The sequence below is a fragment of the Heteronotia binoei genome, chromosome 17 (assembly GCF_032191835.1).
Source record: "Heteronotia binoei isolate CCM8104 ecotype False Entrance Well chromosome 17, APGP_CSIRO_Hbin_v1, whole genome shotgun sequence".
NCBI classification, from domain to species: Eukaryota; Metazoa; Chordata; class Lepidosauria; order Squamata; family Gekkonidae; genus Heteronotia; species Heteronotia binoei.
The window spans coordinates 32,565,804-32,579,321 of NC_083239.1; the positions used below are offsets into that span (position 1 = coordinate 32,565,804).

At 43.0% G+C, this 13,518-nt stretch overlaps 1 protein-coding gene across 1 annotated transcript in view; it reads left to right on the top strand.

Annotated features, from left to right (window-relative positions):
• LOC132585758 (IgGFc-binding protein-like) overlaps positions 1-12,715 on the top strand; it is a 43,539-nt gene extending 30,824 nt beyond the window's left edge. The window contains exons 8-10 of the mRNA XM_060257643.1: positions 1,100-1,381; positions 11,833-11,970; positions 12,535-12,715. Coding sequence (XP_060113626.1) covers positions 1,100-1,381; positions 11,833-11,970; positions 12,535-12,708 — 594 coding nt within the window. The 3' untranslated portion in view covers positions 12,709-12,715. The remainder of the gene's footprint in view (positions 1-1,099; positions 1,382-11,832; positions 11,971-12,534) is intronic.
• The last annotated feature ends 803 nt before the right edge of the window (positions 12,716-13,518 follow it).

Here is a 13,518-nt window from a genome sequence, read left to right on the forward strand (position 1 = left end):
ATATGAATAAAGTCAGGAGGCTAAATCACACCTTCTCTGCAAACATTTTGGTTTTGTCTAGGTGAGTAGCCGTATTGGTCTGAAGCAATAGCACAAAGTTAGAGTCCAATGGCACCTTTAAGACCAACCGTTTTATTCAGGGCATGAGCTTTCATTTGCACACACACCTCAGACAGAATGGAATGGAAACAGAAATAATCTTACATATAGAAGGTGGGCAGTAAATTAGCATACAAAATAATGAAGATGTTTTTTTAACAGATTGAAAGAATAATAAGCTTAGTTAAATGGTTATCACCTGTTAGGGTTCAACTGGCGGGAGGAGACAACATCACAAGTCCATAAATATGTCAGAATTGGAGATTGACTACCTACCTTCTATGTGTAAGATTGTTATTTCTGTTTCCATTCTGTCTGAGGAAGTGTGCATGCACATGAAAACTCTCACTCTGTTGGTCTTAAAGGTGCCATTGAGCTCCGACTTCGTTCTATTTTGGTTTTGTAACCACTCTGCCACCCCTCTGAGACTCCCAGTGAGCTTTTGCTTAGCAAGATGCTGACATCCCAGAGTGAAGTGCCAGTTTGAAATTGTTTTGGAGACTTTTTTGTCCCATTTATCCATTGGAAATTCTGAAGGAAAACAGAAACATTGTTGCAGAACCGTTTAGAGCACTGTACCTGAAGGGATAGTATTACATCTGGCAAGAGTAAATGCTCTACGCAATTGTGGAACATGGAGAGTTGATAGATAAGAAGGCAGAAGACCAATAATTGGGAAAGGGAAGGGGACTCTTGTCTCTCTATGACATTATATTCCATAGAAGTCCTTCCCCTCCCCTCCCCAAGCCCCACCCCCTTCAGGTTCCACTGCCTAAATCTCTAGGTATCTCCCAACACAGAGTTGGCAACACTAGGCTCCAGGCAGAGGCTGTAGTGGGTGGTTTGTTGTTTATAACCATAGGGGGAATCTGACAGCTTCAGTCTCATATGCTTGCCTTTTTTTAATGACACTTCTTCCTTACATAGCTGATTTGTAATTCTTCTAATGAACTATTTACCTGCCACTAACACCATTTTCCTATTCCTCTGACCCCTACAGGTAAACAACAATGGTGTGGTCTCATTTGGTGTGAGAGTCTCACAGTTCACACCTAACCCTTTCCCACTGGATGGTGGGTCACCCTTTGTGGCTCCATACTGGGGTGATGTTGACAATGTGAAAGGTGGGGATATTTTCTGGAGGCAATCTCAGGATCCCAGCTTGCTTAGGTGGTGCACTGAAGACATCAATCGGTACTTTCCTGGGATCCCATTCGCTGCTGCCTGGGCCTTTGTCGCTACCTGGGACCGTGTGGCCTATTATGGGTCTACTTCAAGCAAGGTAGTCCTCTTCTTGACTGGTATCATGTGTTATGCTACAAATGTCCTTCCAGATGTATGGCAGCTATTGACCTATAAACAGGGGTGGAATTCTAGCAGGAGCTCCTTTGCATATTAGGCCACACACCCCTGGTGTGGCCATAGTGTTCCCAAGTCCCCCGCAGCCTCTGATGGGGGGACTTTTTTTTGCATGATGTTGTCACCCAAAGTGACATTATCGCGCCGGTGATGTCACTCGCCAGGCGCTGTGGCCGTTTCCAGGAAAGCTCTACCATAGAGTTTTCCCTCCTAAGACTGTGCCATAGAGTTTTCCCTCCTAAATCGCTAGAGCATCCAGGAAAAACATAGAATTTTCCTGGAAGTGCCTAGAGCAGCCAGCGAGCAACATCGCCAGCATGATGACATCACTTCCAGGCGATGTCATCGCCAGTGGTGGACTGGGTCTAAAAATACGGGTTGCCAGGAGACAAAGAACTTCTTTAAATTGGAACTTCTATTATATTTTCAAGTGACTAAAAGGTCATAACATTTAGAACATATTGTTTAAGGGGGCCCACTTTATCAGGGGCCCACAGGGCCCACTCGCCATTGGGCAACCTGACACCCTGGCCAGTCCGCCACTCGTCATCGCGCGGTGACATCGGGGAAGGTACCCCCTGCCAGCCCAATGTGGGCCGGCGGGTTGGGAACCTCCAGGGTGGGAGAACCCCGCTCAGCCCGGGGGCTTGGCAGTCCTATGTAGCCAATCCTCCAAGAGCTTACAAGACTCTTTTCTGTAAACTTTTGGAGAACTGGCTACACCAGGGGTGTGTGGCCTAATATGCAGAGGAGCTGCTGCCAGAATTCCACCCCTGCCTATAAGCAACTCCCTTGAGAAAGTTGAAATGGGACTTCCGGTGTAATGGCGTGGTGTCGCTAAGCATTTTCCCGAGCTCCGGGAGAAGCTTGGATTTGCTGAGCATTCGGGGGGGCTTTCGTTTTGAAAGTACCCCCTAAAGAAGCGTCGGAAGACGCCTCGCAGTTTGGGACACTATTTGGAGACTGGATGGGTGGCGGAGGCTCCCTACTCAGATCCAATGAGCCCCTGAAGCCGATGCCCAGCAACACTCTGGTGCTTAACCGGGCCACCGGACAAGGGAGCAGACGGAGATAACATTCTTATCCGCTGCATGAAACAACAAGAAGAAACATAATTATACCTTCCAAGTGGATCCATCAAAGTTTGGGATTTATGTGTATGTCGCGGAGTGAATGTTCTGTCGGAGAGACGCAGAACGGAGGAAAAGAAAACGAAGAACATAGAGGGAAGGAGAAGCGGAGAGAAGCGGGACGGAAAGGTAACTGAGACTGATTGATGCCTAGAACTATTGATTGCTAGAACTATAGTATAAAGAATAGGAGAAGAAGATTGGAATCTAAAGCCAAGAATAAGGTGGGAGAGTTGAGACAGAACCGGCCGGGCAGAGAAACGGATGACGGACGACAGACGGCGGACAGCAGCGGTGGCGGCGGCGGAGGTTGTATCCGGGAAAGAAGAGATGGCTTGATGGACTGAGTAAGTAGACTGATGGATTGAGCAAGTAGGCTGATGGACTGAGCAAGTAGTTGAATCGAGAAGGTGGTTTGAAGTATTTAAGGGAAAGATACTGAAGGTGGAAGGAGGGAGAAACAGGAAAAGATAGAAGGGAAAGAGGAGAGCTACGAAAGGCGCGGTGCGGATTACAGTTTAATGGCGGCTGTGCTGTAGTCGAAAGTGAAACCATGAGGCGGGGAGAGAATGGCGTCCGCTATTGAAAATAATACTATATAGGACTTGATGAGCTTTTTTACTAGACAGAAGGCAAACGGAATTCAAGGAATAGAACTCAAAAAATCATATATCTGATAAAGAGTGGTGAGACGGTTCTTAGCAACGTTTCGTTGCGGCTGTCTCCCCACTGAAGATGGGCTTTTAAGCGCTTCTGGAGCTGATTGGAATACTGCAATAAATGGCGTGGTCATAGACAGTGAACATATAGAGTATTATAGACGGGAAGAAGAATAGAAGAACAGAAGAATAGAAGAAAGATAAAGAGACTATACTGGACATATAGGAACAATTGAAATAAACTGGAAAAGGGGAACAGAACAGGAGATAAATTACAGAGGAGATAATTATCTAGACTCAAGAGAACTGCACTGCAGAGAGCTGGAGGACAGAAAACTGAATTGAATTCTACTGGAGGATAAAGAACTGAACTGTACACTTTTGTTAATAGTTTAATGACTTACTGGTAAGAAAATTACTTTGTTGTGGTTGGAACAGAAATAGAAATTAACTGTTTAAAGGTGAGCTTGGTATTAGGAATTAAGGTAACTGTATATTATAAAGAAATAGAACTTAAATTAAGGTATTTAATGAATAGTAATGAATGCAATTTGATTTAATGATTAGTAATGAAGGCTATTTGATTCCTGTGTGGAATGAATTGAATTGATTTTATGTATTGGTTGAACTGAAGTGAACTGTAACTGATTACTGAATGAATTGAATTGTTGTTGATTATAGAAGGCTAGAACAAAGTAATTATATTAAATTATTTAATAGAAGGAACCCCCTGGGTAAGGGGATTGTGAATTGTAAAAGGAAGAAGTTTAAAAATAACACTAATTAATTAATTTAGAATTAAAGAAAGATTTTGGGGGGTAGATATGGGGCCAAAAAAACTTGGACAAGGTACCCCCCCACCCACGTCTGGGGGAGGGGGAAAACCAGTGCCAGAGGGAACAAATCAAGATGCCATTGAAAAGTTACAACACATGGTGATGGAGGGCTTCAAACAAAATCAAGAAGCGCTAGAGACGATGAAAGCTGATCTATTGGGGCAGATAATAAAAACTAACAAGCAGGTGGAAGAATTTCAGAAACAATTATTGGGGAACACTCAACAGGTCCACAGCTTGACCGCCAAAGTAGATAAGATAGAGGAAAAGGAAAAAGAGATATCCAACAGAACTCGTGACAATGCAGCAAGCTTGGCCCAATTAGAGGAAAGGGTAATAAGGCTAGAAATGGAGAAAGCAGCTTATATATTACGCTTTCAAAATATACCAGAAGAAAAGAATGAAAATATAATGGAGAAAGTAATAGAAATGTTGTCTTCTGAAGATGTAGAATGTTTGGAGGGAGGTAGTAGAGAAATTGAATGGGCTAAGAGGGTCTCATCAAACTATATACGACAGCACAACCTGGCAAGAGAAGTTCAAGTCAAATTTGTTCATTTGGCAACATGTGAGAAAATTCAAAGAAAAGCTAAAGAACAGGAATTGAGGTGGAAAGACGTTAAGATTAAGGTTTTGAAAGAAGTGCCCTGGGAAGTTCGACAACGAAGAGTGAAATATCGGAAATTGTCATCATGGTTGATCAGTCACTCGATACAATTCAGATGGTTAGTTCCAGAAGGATTACTTTTTACATATCAATCAAGAAGATATAATATAAACTCGATGGAAAAAGTAGAAGAATTCTGGGAACAACATATTGAGAGAAGCACCCAAGAGTCGGAAACGGACGACGAACAAGAAGAAGAAGGCAGTCAGAGTAACTCAGAAGAAAGAGCTTCGCAGAGGCCGCAGAGAGAAAGAATCAAGGCAAAGATTAAAACCAAAAAAACCCAGAAATTAATACCGGATAGTATAGATCGGATAAAATGAGTGCTAAGCCTGGTCTGCAAATAATATCAGTTAACGTTAATGGCTTAAATGACCCAGGAAAAAGGAGAAGAACTTTTCAGCAACTGAGGAAGTCTTCCTCCTCAATAATCCGTTTACAGGAGACACATATTCAAGAAAAGGACATAAAATATCTGAAAAATGGAAAACTAGGGGTTCTCTACCATTCATCTGATCTAAAGAAGAAAAAGAGAGGGGTAGCTATTTACGTATCCAGATCCATTCACTCCAACTGTCTTTATACGGATAAAAAAGGAAGAGTGGTGATAATAGAGATAGAGCTTAATGGTAATAAAGTGATATTAGCCAATATTTATGCTCCTAATGAGAACTTGGAAAAATTTTACCAGGCTCTACACAGAAAATTGACAGAATTTAATCCGAAGAATTGCTGCATTATAGGTGACTACAATGCGGTTTTTGATACAGAAAAGGACAAAAAAATTGAAGAACAAAAGAAAAGAAAGCTGCGGAATACCTTGCCAAGAGCTTTCTTAAAATTAGCGGATGAACTAAACCTAATAGATGCGTGGAGAACCAAGAACCCAACAACCAATGACTACACGTTTTACTCATTTGTGCATAAGTCCTGGTCGAGGATAGATATGTGTTGGCTATCGGCAGACTTAGTGTTACGTCTTCAACAGGCAGAAATTTTACCCAGAACCTATGCTGATCACAACCCGATCCAGATTAAACTGTTAGAAACAGCAAAAAGCTTTCGTTGGACCCTCAATTTACAGATCTTGAAAGAGAACAAATTTTTGGAAATAGCCAAGAAGGAAACTAAAGAATTCTTTCAAAATAATCTAATCAAAGACACTAGCATGGACATTATATGGGACGCCTTCAAAGCCTTTTTCCGGGGTATTGCAATAAGATATACTGCGGAAAGAAAAAAGGAGCGACTGAAATCCTATAAAGATCTGACCCTCAAATTAGGAGATCAAGAAAAACAGCAAAAGAAAAGAAACACAGAAGAGATAAGATTGAAGATTGCTGCTATTCAACATCAGATTAATTTATTATTAATGGAAGAAGTGGAAAAACAGCTGAAATGGATGAAACAAACCCACTTTGAAAATGCAAATAAAACCAGTAGATGGCTGGCATACAAATTAAAGAAGGAAAGAAATAAGAAAATCATAAAGCTACTTAGAGATGAAGAAGGAAAGGAGATAACGCAAACTGACGAGATGAAAACAATAATTCAAAATTTTTACCAAAAATTATATAAAGGTCAAAATATAGATAAACAGAGGCAAGATGATTATCTGATCAAGACTAAGATGAAGCAGTTATCCAAAGAACAAAAAGAAAAATTAGAAAAACCAATTACTATGCATGAGATCGTGGAGGCGATAAACCAGCAAAAACCAAATAAAGCACCAGGTCCAGATGGACTACCAAGTGAATTCTACAAGGCGTGTGGAGAAGAACTTCTTATTTCGTACAAAAACGTAATTGAGGATATATAAAAGAATCACAGAATACCAGCATCTTGGAAGGAGGCGTTGATCTCGTTGATACATAAAGAAGATACAGATCCAGCAGAAGTGAGAAATTACAGACCTATCTCTTTGTTGAATACCGATTATAAGATTTTTGCCAGTGTGCTGGCTAATAGACTTAAGAAGGTTATAGGAACTATTGTCCATGAAGACCAGACAGGTTTTATACCAGGTAGACAAATGAGACAAAATCTAAGATTTTTACTAAACGCTATTGAATTTTATAAAGAACATCCAGAGAAACAGGTAGCGTTTATCTTCGTCGACGCAGAGAAAGCCTTCGATAATGTGAATTGGAAATTTATCATGAATTCATTAAAGGCTGTGGGCTGCGGAGAAAATTTTTGCAACTTAGTGGAAACCATCTATACTGAACAAAAGGCAAGAATCAATTTTAACAACATTAAATCGGATATGATTGAAATGGCACAAGGAACAAGACAAGGGTGCCCGTTATCCCCTCTTTTGTTTGCTTTAACTTTAGAGCCATTACTGCAAAAAATAAGAGACGAAGACAGGATAAGAGGCATAAAAATCAAGGGAGAGGAGTTGAAGATTCAAGCATTCGCAGATGATATGCTATGTGTGCTGGAAGATCCCAATACTTCTATTGCATATTTGAAAGAAACGTTTAAACAATATGGGCAAGTAGCGGGACTTAAGATTAATGCCCAGAAAACAAAATTTTTTACTAAAAATATGAATAATGAACAAATTAGCCAATTTGAAACAAAGTCGGAATTTATACAAGGAAAAAAAGTAAGATATTTAGGAATCCAAATGACCAAAGATTTGAAAGATTTATACCGAAATAATTATGAGAAACTAGTGAAAGAGATACAACAAGATTTATACAGATGGAAAGACTTACAAATTTCACTCCTGGGCAGGATAGCCACTATTAAAATGAATGTGCTGCCAAGAATATTATTCCTCTTTCAAATGATTCCCATTTTGCTCCCAAAGTCATTTTTTCAGCGGGTCAACAAAATAATTTTACAGTTTATTTGGCAGAACAAAAAACCTAGAATTAGACTTAAGGTACTTCAAGATAGCAAACTTAGAGGCGGATTTACTTTGCCAGAATGGAACCTCTATCATATGGCTAGTCGAATAGTCTGGTTAGTAGATTGGTTCACTTTGAAAAATAAAAGAATATTAGCATTAGAAGGGGCAGGTCTGGAGAAAGGATGGCACGGCTACCTTTGGTACCAAAGTCCCCCACAAAATAGCTCCTTCTGGAGACATGAGATCAGAAGATCCCTTTATAGAGTATGGTTAGAAATTAGAAAGTTCTATTCTTATACCCCATTATGGCTATCACCGATAGAGGCTTCTACCCACCCGAATCTCTACACTTGGAATAATTCATGCTACCAAAATCTATTAGATGGACAAAATAACCTCCGAGAAGAAGAAATGGACAATTTGGATTGGTGGCTGAAATGTCAAATAAAATCAAGATATCAAAAAGATAAAGAAATAGGCTTTTCTAGAAAATTAAATGACCTTGACCAAATTATTCAAATAGACCAGAAATTAATCTCTAAAATTTACGAGTGGCTGCTCAGGGAAAAAATGCAAGGAGAGGTGGTGAAAGAATCCTGGGTTAAATGGTTGAGGGACTTCGGTTTCAGCATATCTTTAGATGACTGGGAGAAAATATGGAGACGGAACATAAAATTGATCAAACCAGCTTTGTATAAAGAAAATCTTTATAAAATGATCTATCGCTGGTACCTGACGCCGGAACGATTAGCTAAAGCGTATCCCAGTTACTCTGACAAGTGTTGGAAATGTAAAAAGGCTAAAGGGTCAATTTTCCACATATGGTGGAAATGTGAACATGCCAAAAAGTATTGGTCTTTAATTAGCATTTGGACCCAGAAGATTGTGAAAATTAGACTTAGACACTCCCCAGAGCTTTATCTCTTAAATGTTTGCAGGGAAAATCTCCCACCTGAAACAACTAAGGTGTTAATGTATATTGTAACAGTTGCAAGAATATTATATGCAAAATACTGGAAGCTACCAAAAATACCTTCCAGGGAAGAATATATTGTTCAGCTTACAGAAGCTGCGGAACTTGATTTAATGACCACAAGGTTACGTGATGGAAATATACAAAAATGTAAAGAGAGTTGGGAACCGATATATAGTTGGGTAAAAAGTAAAGGTATATTGTTGGAATAAGAGGGAAGTAAAATATTAATCTCTGGTCACTCCCGGTATGTTTGGGAGGATGTCTGGGAGGTGGAGGGGGATTGAAAGTGTTGAGACGATTGTGAGATATATGTATGTGTATATAAATGTGTATTGTATGTCTATATGTCTTTGTCTTTATAAGGTGGATTAATTCAATAAAAAATTTAAACTACAAAAAAAAAAAAAAAAAAGAGAAAGTTGAAATGACCCCATCACCTGGGAAGAGGCTTAGATTGTGGGTCTTTCTTATGGAAATGATATACCAGAAAAGGTAATGATTCCATAGGTCCAAATGCACATGGCTATGCTTCAGGTTTGCCAGGTTCTACTTCATCACTGGTGGGGGGTTTGGGGGGCCATTCCTGAAGGGGGTGGAATGTCCCTGGTGTGATGATGTCATACATAAGTGTCATAATCACGTTGGAAACGTGACCCCTTGCAAGGCACCAGTGGCACCCACTTGCAAAAACCAGTTAACATTAAATGGTTTTTTGCAAGCAGGCTCTGTGCAACATCCAAGGAGGCTTTAAATCCAAAATAAGTTTTCTCCCAAGTCGTGAAAATCAAAAGCATGCAACAGCTTTGAGAATGCAACAGTGCCAAGCTTCACTGCTCAGAAGATGTGGGTGGCAGGGTGTGTGTGCTTCTCTCCCTCTTTTCTTCTTCTTCCTCTTCGCTTTCCTCTCATCTGACCAGGCTAGGAAAGACAAGTCTCAGGTGCCTCCAACATTACCCAGTCCTGGTTGAAGAAAAGCCACTTCCTTCCCCTTGATTGTGAGCAATGAGAAGCAGTGGGGCCACAATGCATTGTGGCTCGGCGTGGCCTCCTCCTCCTCTACATCTTGCCTTCCCAGAAACAGATGCTTGGAAGCCACCACCACCAGCCCTTCTTGCTAGGCTAGCCTTGGATGCTGTCACAGTCCCATGCCACCTCGGAGGGAAGGCCAGCTACAAGTCCCCCTTCTCCACTCCATTGCCGTCTGCCGTTTATTCCTCCCTCTTCCTTTCCCTTCTCTCCCTCCCTCCCCCCCATACATACAGAGTGCCTTCCCTTTAATTTGTTGGGATTTTTTTTTTTGTAAGCTGGGGCTGCTTGCACCTGAACTCCAAGTGAAGAGTTCAGGCATTGGGCCAGCAGCCACCCCACTCCCTCCAGTTTGGTATAGTGGTTAAGTGTGCAGACTCTTACCTGGGAGAACCAGGTTTGATTCCCCACTCCTCCACTTGCACCTGCTGGAATGACCTTGGAGAGTTGTCCTTGAAAGGGCAGCTTCTGCGAGAGCTCTCTCAGCCCCATCCACCTCGCAGGGTGTCTGTTCTGGGGGGTGGGGAGATAAAGGAGATTGTGAGTCACTCTGAGACTCTGAGATTCGGAGTGGAGAGCAGGATATGAATCCAGTATCCTCTTCTTCTTCTCCCCTCCTGCACAATTTAAAGAGCCCTCCAACTGATCAGAATCTTGCATGAGGAAACACAGAGGGGTGGCTGCCAAGTGGCTGCCAGTCGTTGCTGTTGTGGGCAGGGCTTCACCCAGCAGCCCGCTGACTGGCAGCTGGCAGGAGCCCCTGAAATTAGGGGATCCTGTAACTAGGGACTGGAAGAGCTACCACTTTTGCTTGCCTTACTGAATTTTAAAATGTTCCCTTAGGCTAACGGGGCCATGGCCTGGGTGGTCCAAGCTAGCTTGAGCTTGGAAGCTAATTAGGCTTGACCCTGGTTATTACTTGGATGGGAGAACTCCAAGGAAGTCCAGGGTTGCTCTGTAGGGGCAAGCAATGGCAAACCAGCTTTCTCACCTTGAAAATTCTACAAGGTCACCACCAGCCATTTGTGGTTTGATGACACTTTCCACCACCAAGCCTAACGGGAAGCTCTTCTGGATGTAGCTCCTACATAGCCAGGAAAATGTTTATATGGCACCTGCAGAATCTCTAGTACACTATTTGTTTGATTCCCATCTTTAGGTTCACAAAATACTAACATACAATTTAGACTCAGGCTCCTTCCATCCCCTCCAACAATGCACCATTACTCTGGACCAACAGAAGCACAGCTCCAGGGGTTTTTTAAGTTCCAGATGTTATTAACCAGACCTTCTCCTGGTGGAGAAGGCCCTCCTTCCCTCTCACCTCCCATCATGCCTCTCACCTAGGGTTGCCAAGTCCTCCCCAGCCTCTGGCAGGGGACTTGTTTTGCATGCACAAATTGTACCATAGAGTTTTCCTGGAAACGCCTAGAGCAGCCGACATGCAACACTGCCAGCACGATGACATCACTCACGGGTGATGTCATCACACCGGCGACATTGGGGGGAAGGTTCCCCCCGCTGGCCCAGTGTGGGCCAGCGGGTTGGGAACCTCCCGGATGGGAGAACCCCCGCCCAGACTGGGGGCATGGCAGCCCTACTCCCACCTGCTTGGGCGTCCTTTCCCTGCCTGCTTAAAAAACCTCCCACCAGCCATGCTCACAGCCCCCTGCACAGCCCACAGCCTGTTTAGCAGCAGTGGGTCCTCCCAGAAGCTCTGGGCCCTCACAGATGCCCTTTCTCCAAGTATGCTGACATTGGACCTGATTAGCAAAATGGAACCTGGTCACCTCCCTCATCTTGCTGCAGCTCAAAGGGCTCCATGAAAATGTAGCAGCTGGGGCAAGAGGGCCCTCAGAAACTACATTTGAGATAACTCTGCAGTGGAAAGAGGAATTCAGCAAAAATCCCCTTGCTTCTATTAGGGATAATCTACCACTGAATCCAATGCACTGAGAAAATGTCAACTTGCGTGATTCTTCCCTATTTTGTATCCCATCAAAGGCTGTTAAGAACATAAAAAGAGCCCTGCTGGATCATCTTGTCTAGCATCCTGTTTTATACAATATCTATGCTTTTGGCCACTACATCTTCTGGCAGTGTTTTTTATATATTAGTCACTCCTTGGATAAAGAAGTATTTCCTCTTTCAATCCTGACTATTGAGGCAATAACAGATTAAAATGTGACTCTTGTTCTCTCTATTCCCTTCTTGCTGTAGGTCAACACCTTCCAGGCTGTTTTGATCACCAACAGGCGAATGTCCTTCATCATGTTGAATTATGCTGGCATCCAGTGGACCACGGGGACAGCAAGTGGTGGGAATGAAGCCACAGGCCTCGGAGGAACCCCAGCACAGGTACTTCTTCTGGATAGTAGACAACTTGGAAAGCAGGGACAAGCAGTAACTAAGTCACACATCTTCCTTCAGAGAAATATCAAAATTCCAGTTATAAAAAACCTTTGCGCAGTGAGCAGGGCTTTTTTTTGTAGAAAAAGTCCAGCAGGAATTCATCTGCATATTAGGCCACACCCCTGATGTCACCATTGTTTCACACAGGGCTTTCTGTAGAAAAAGCCCAGAAGGAACTCAGTTGCATATTAGACCACACCCCTGATGTCAAACCAGCCGGAACTGCATTCCTGCTAAAAAAAAGCAAACCCTGGCAGTGGGTAGCTATAGGGCCACTTCATCCTAATAACCAGAAGGTGACACGTGATCCTGTTCTGCTGCTGAAGCCAAACAGGTCTGGTTCTACCACGACAGGACAATCAATGTGTAAATTTCCTTCATAGGATAACCAAGAGAAGATTTTTCAGTGTATATAAACACCTGTGCAGCATAAACAGCTCCGTCCAGAAGAGTTCCTATCCTATAGGAATGGATAATAACATGAGTTTTCCCTTTCGTTTCCTCCCACAGGCTGGATTTGACAGTGGAGACAAAACCAATTACTATACCATCCCTTCTTCCCGAACCCCTGATATCATCAATATCGGGAGGACCACCAATGTGGGGGTGCCCGGGCGTTGGGTGTTCCAAGTGGATAGATCTGTGGTTCCAGCCTCCGCAGAGAGAGTTGAATGTCCACTGTGAGTACATGAAACACCAAGCCAGTTCTCCCCACTGATCCGTGAGTCTCAAATTCATTGAGCCTTGAAATTTTGAGAACACTGAAAAGGCCCATCACAAAATGTCTGCCATAGCGGGCCAGAGCCAGTTACAAAATGTCGGAAGGCTCCAAGCCAAGCTTTCTCCTGTGAACTATTTCTTAGTGGCTGCTCCCTGCTGACCAAAGGGAATGCCTCTTTTGCTCTTCTGAAACATCCCTACTCCAATTAGGCAGAGGAAAGCCAGGATTGACTCTTTGCTTGTAGAAGAGACACTTTAAGGGAGAAGCAAATGGCTGCCATGAAACACAATGGAGGGTGCGATGGCACCCTCAAGCACCATGGGCAATTCATATGCCCACTGAATGTTGGAGCTGTAATTTTCCTGTTTTGCATAGGGGCCCATTTCCCTGTCTCCATTTTTTTTTTGTATTTGTGTGTGTGTTTGTGTGTGAGTGTGTGTGTGTGTGCGCACGCGTGCCTGGAAGTCATGGCGACCTCTGGTGACTGAGCCCTACTGGGGGCCAGGAGGATATTCAGAGAGATGACTGAATAAAGCCTCCCCCTGCCTCTGGCTCTGGTATTCCAAGAAGATTTCCCATCCAAGGGCTTGCCAGAGTTGACCATGCTTAGCTTCTGAGATCAGACAAGATTAGGCTTGCCTGGTCTATCTAGGCCAGGGCTTTCTGCTCCCCATTCTGGATGATTTAGTCTAGCTTTACCATTCATGGGGAGGAATGGTTTGGGTGCAGGTTCCTAGAGTTCCATGGTTCTTCCGGTCCATGGCTCTCAAACA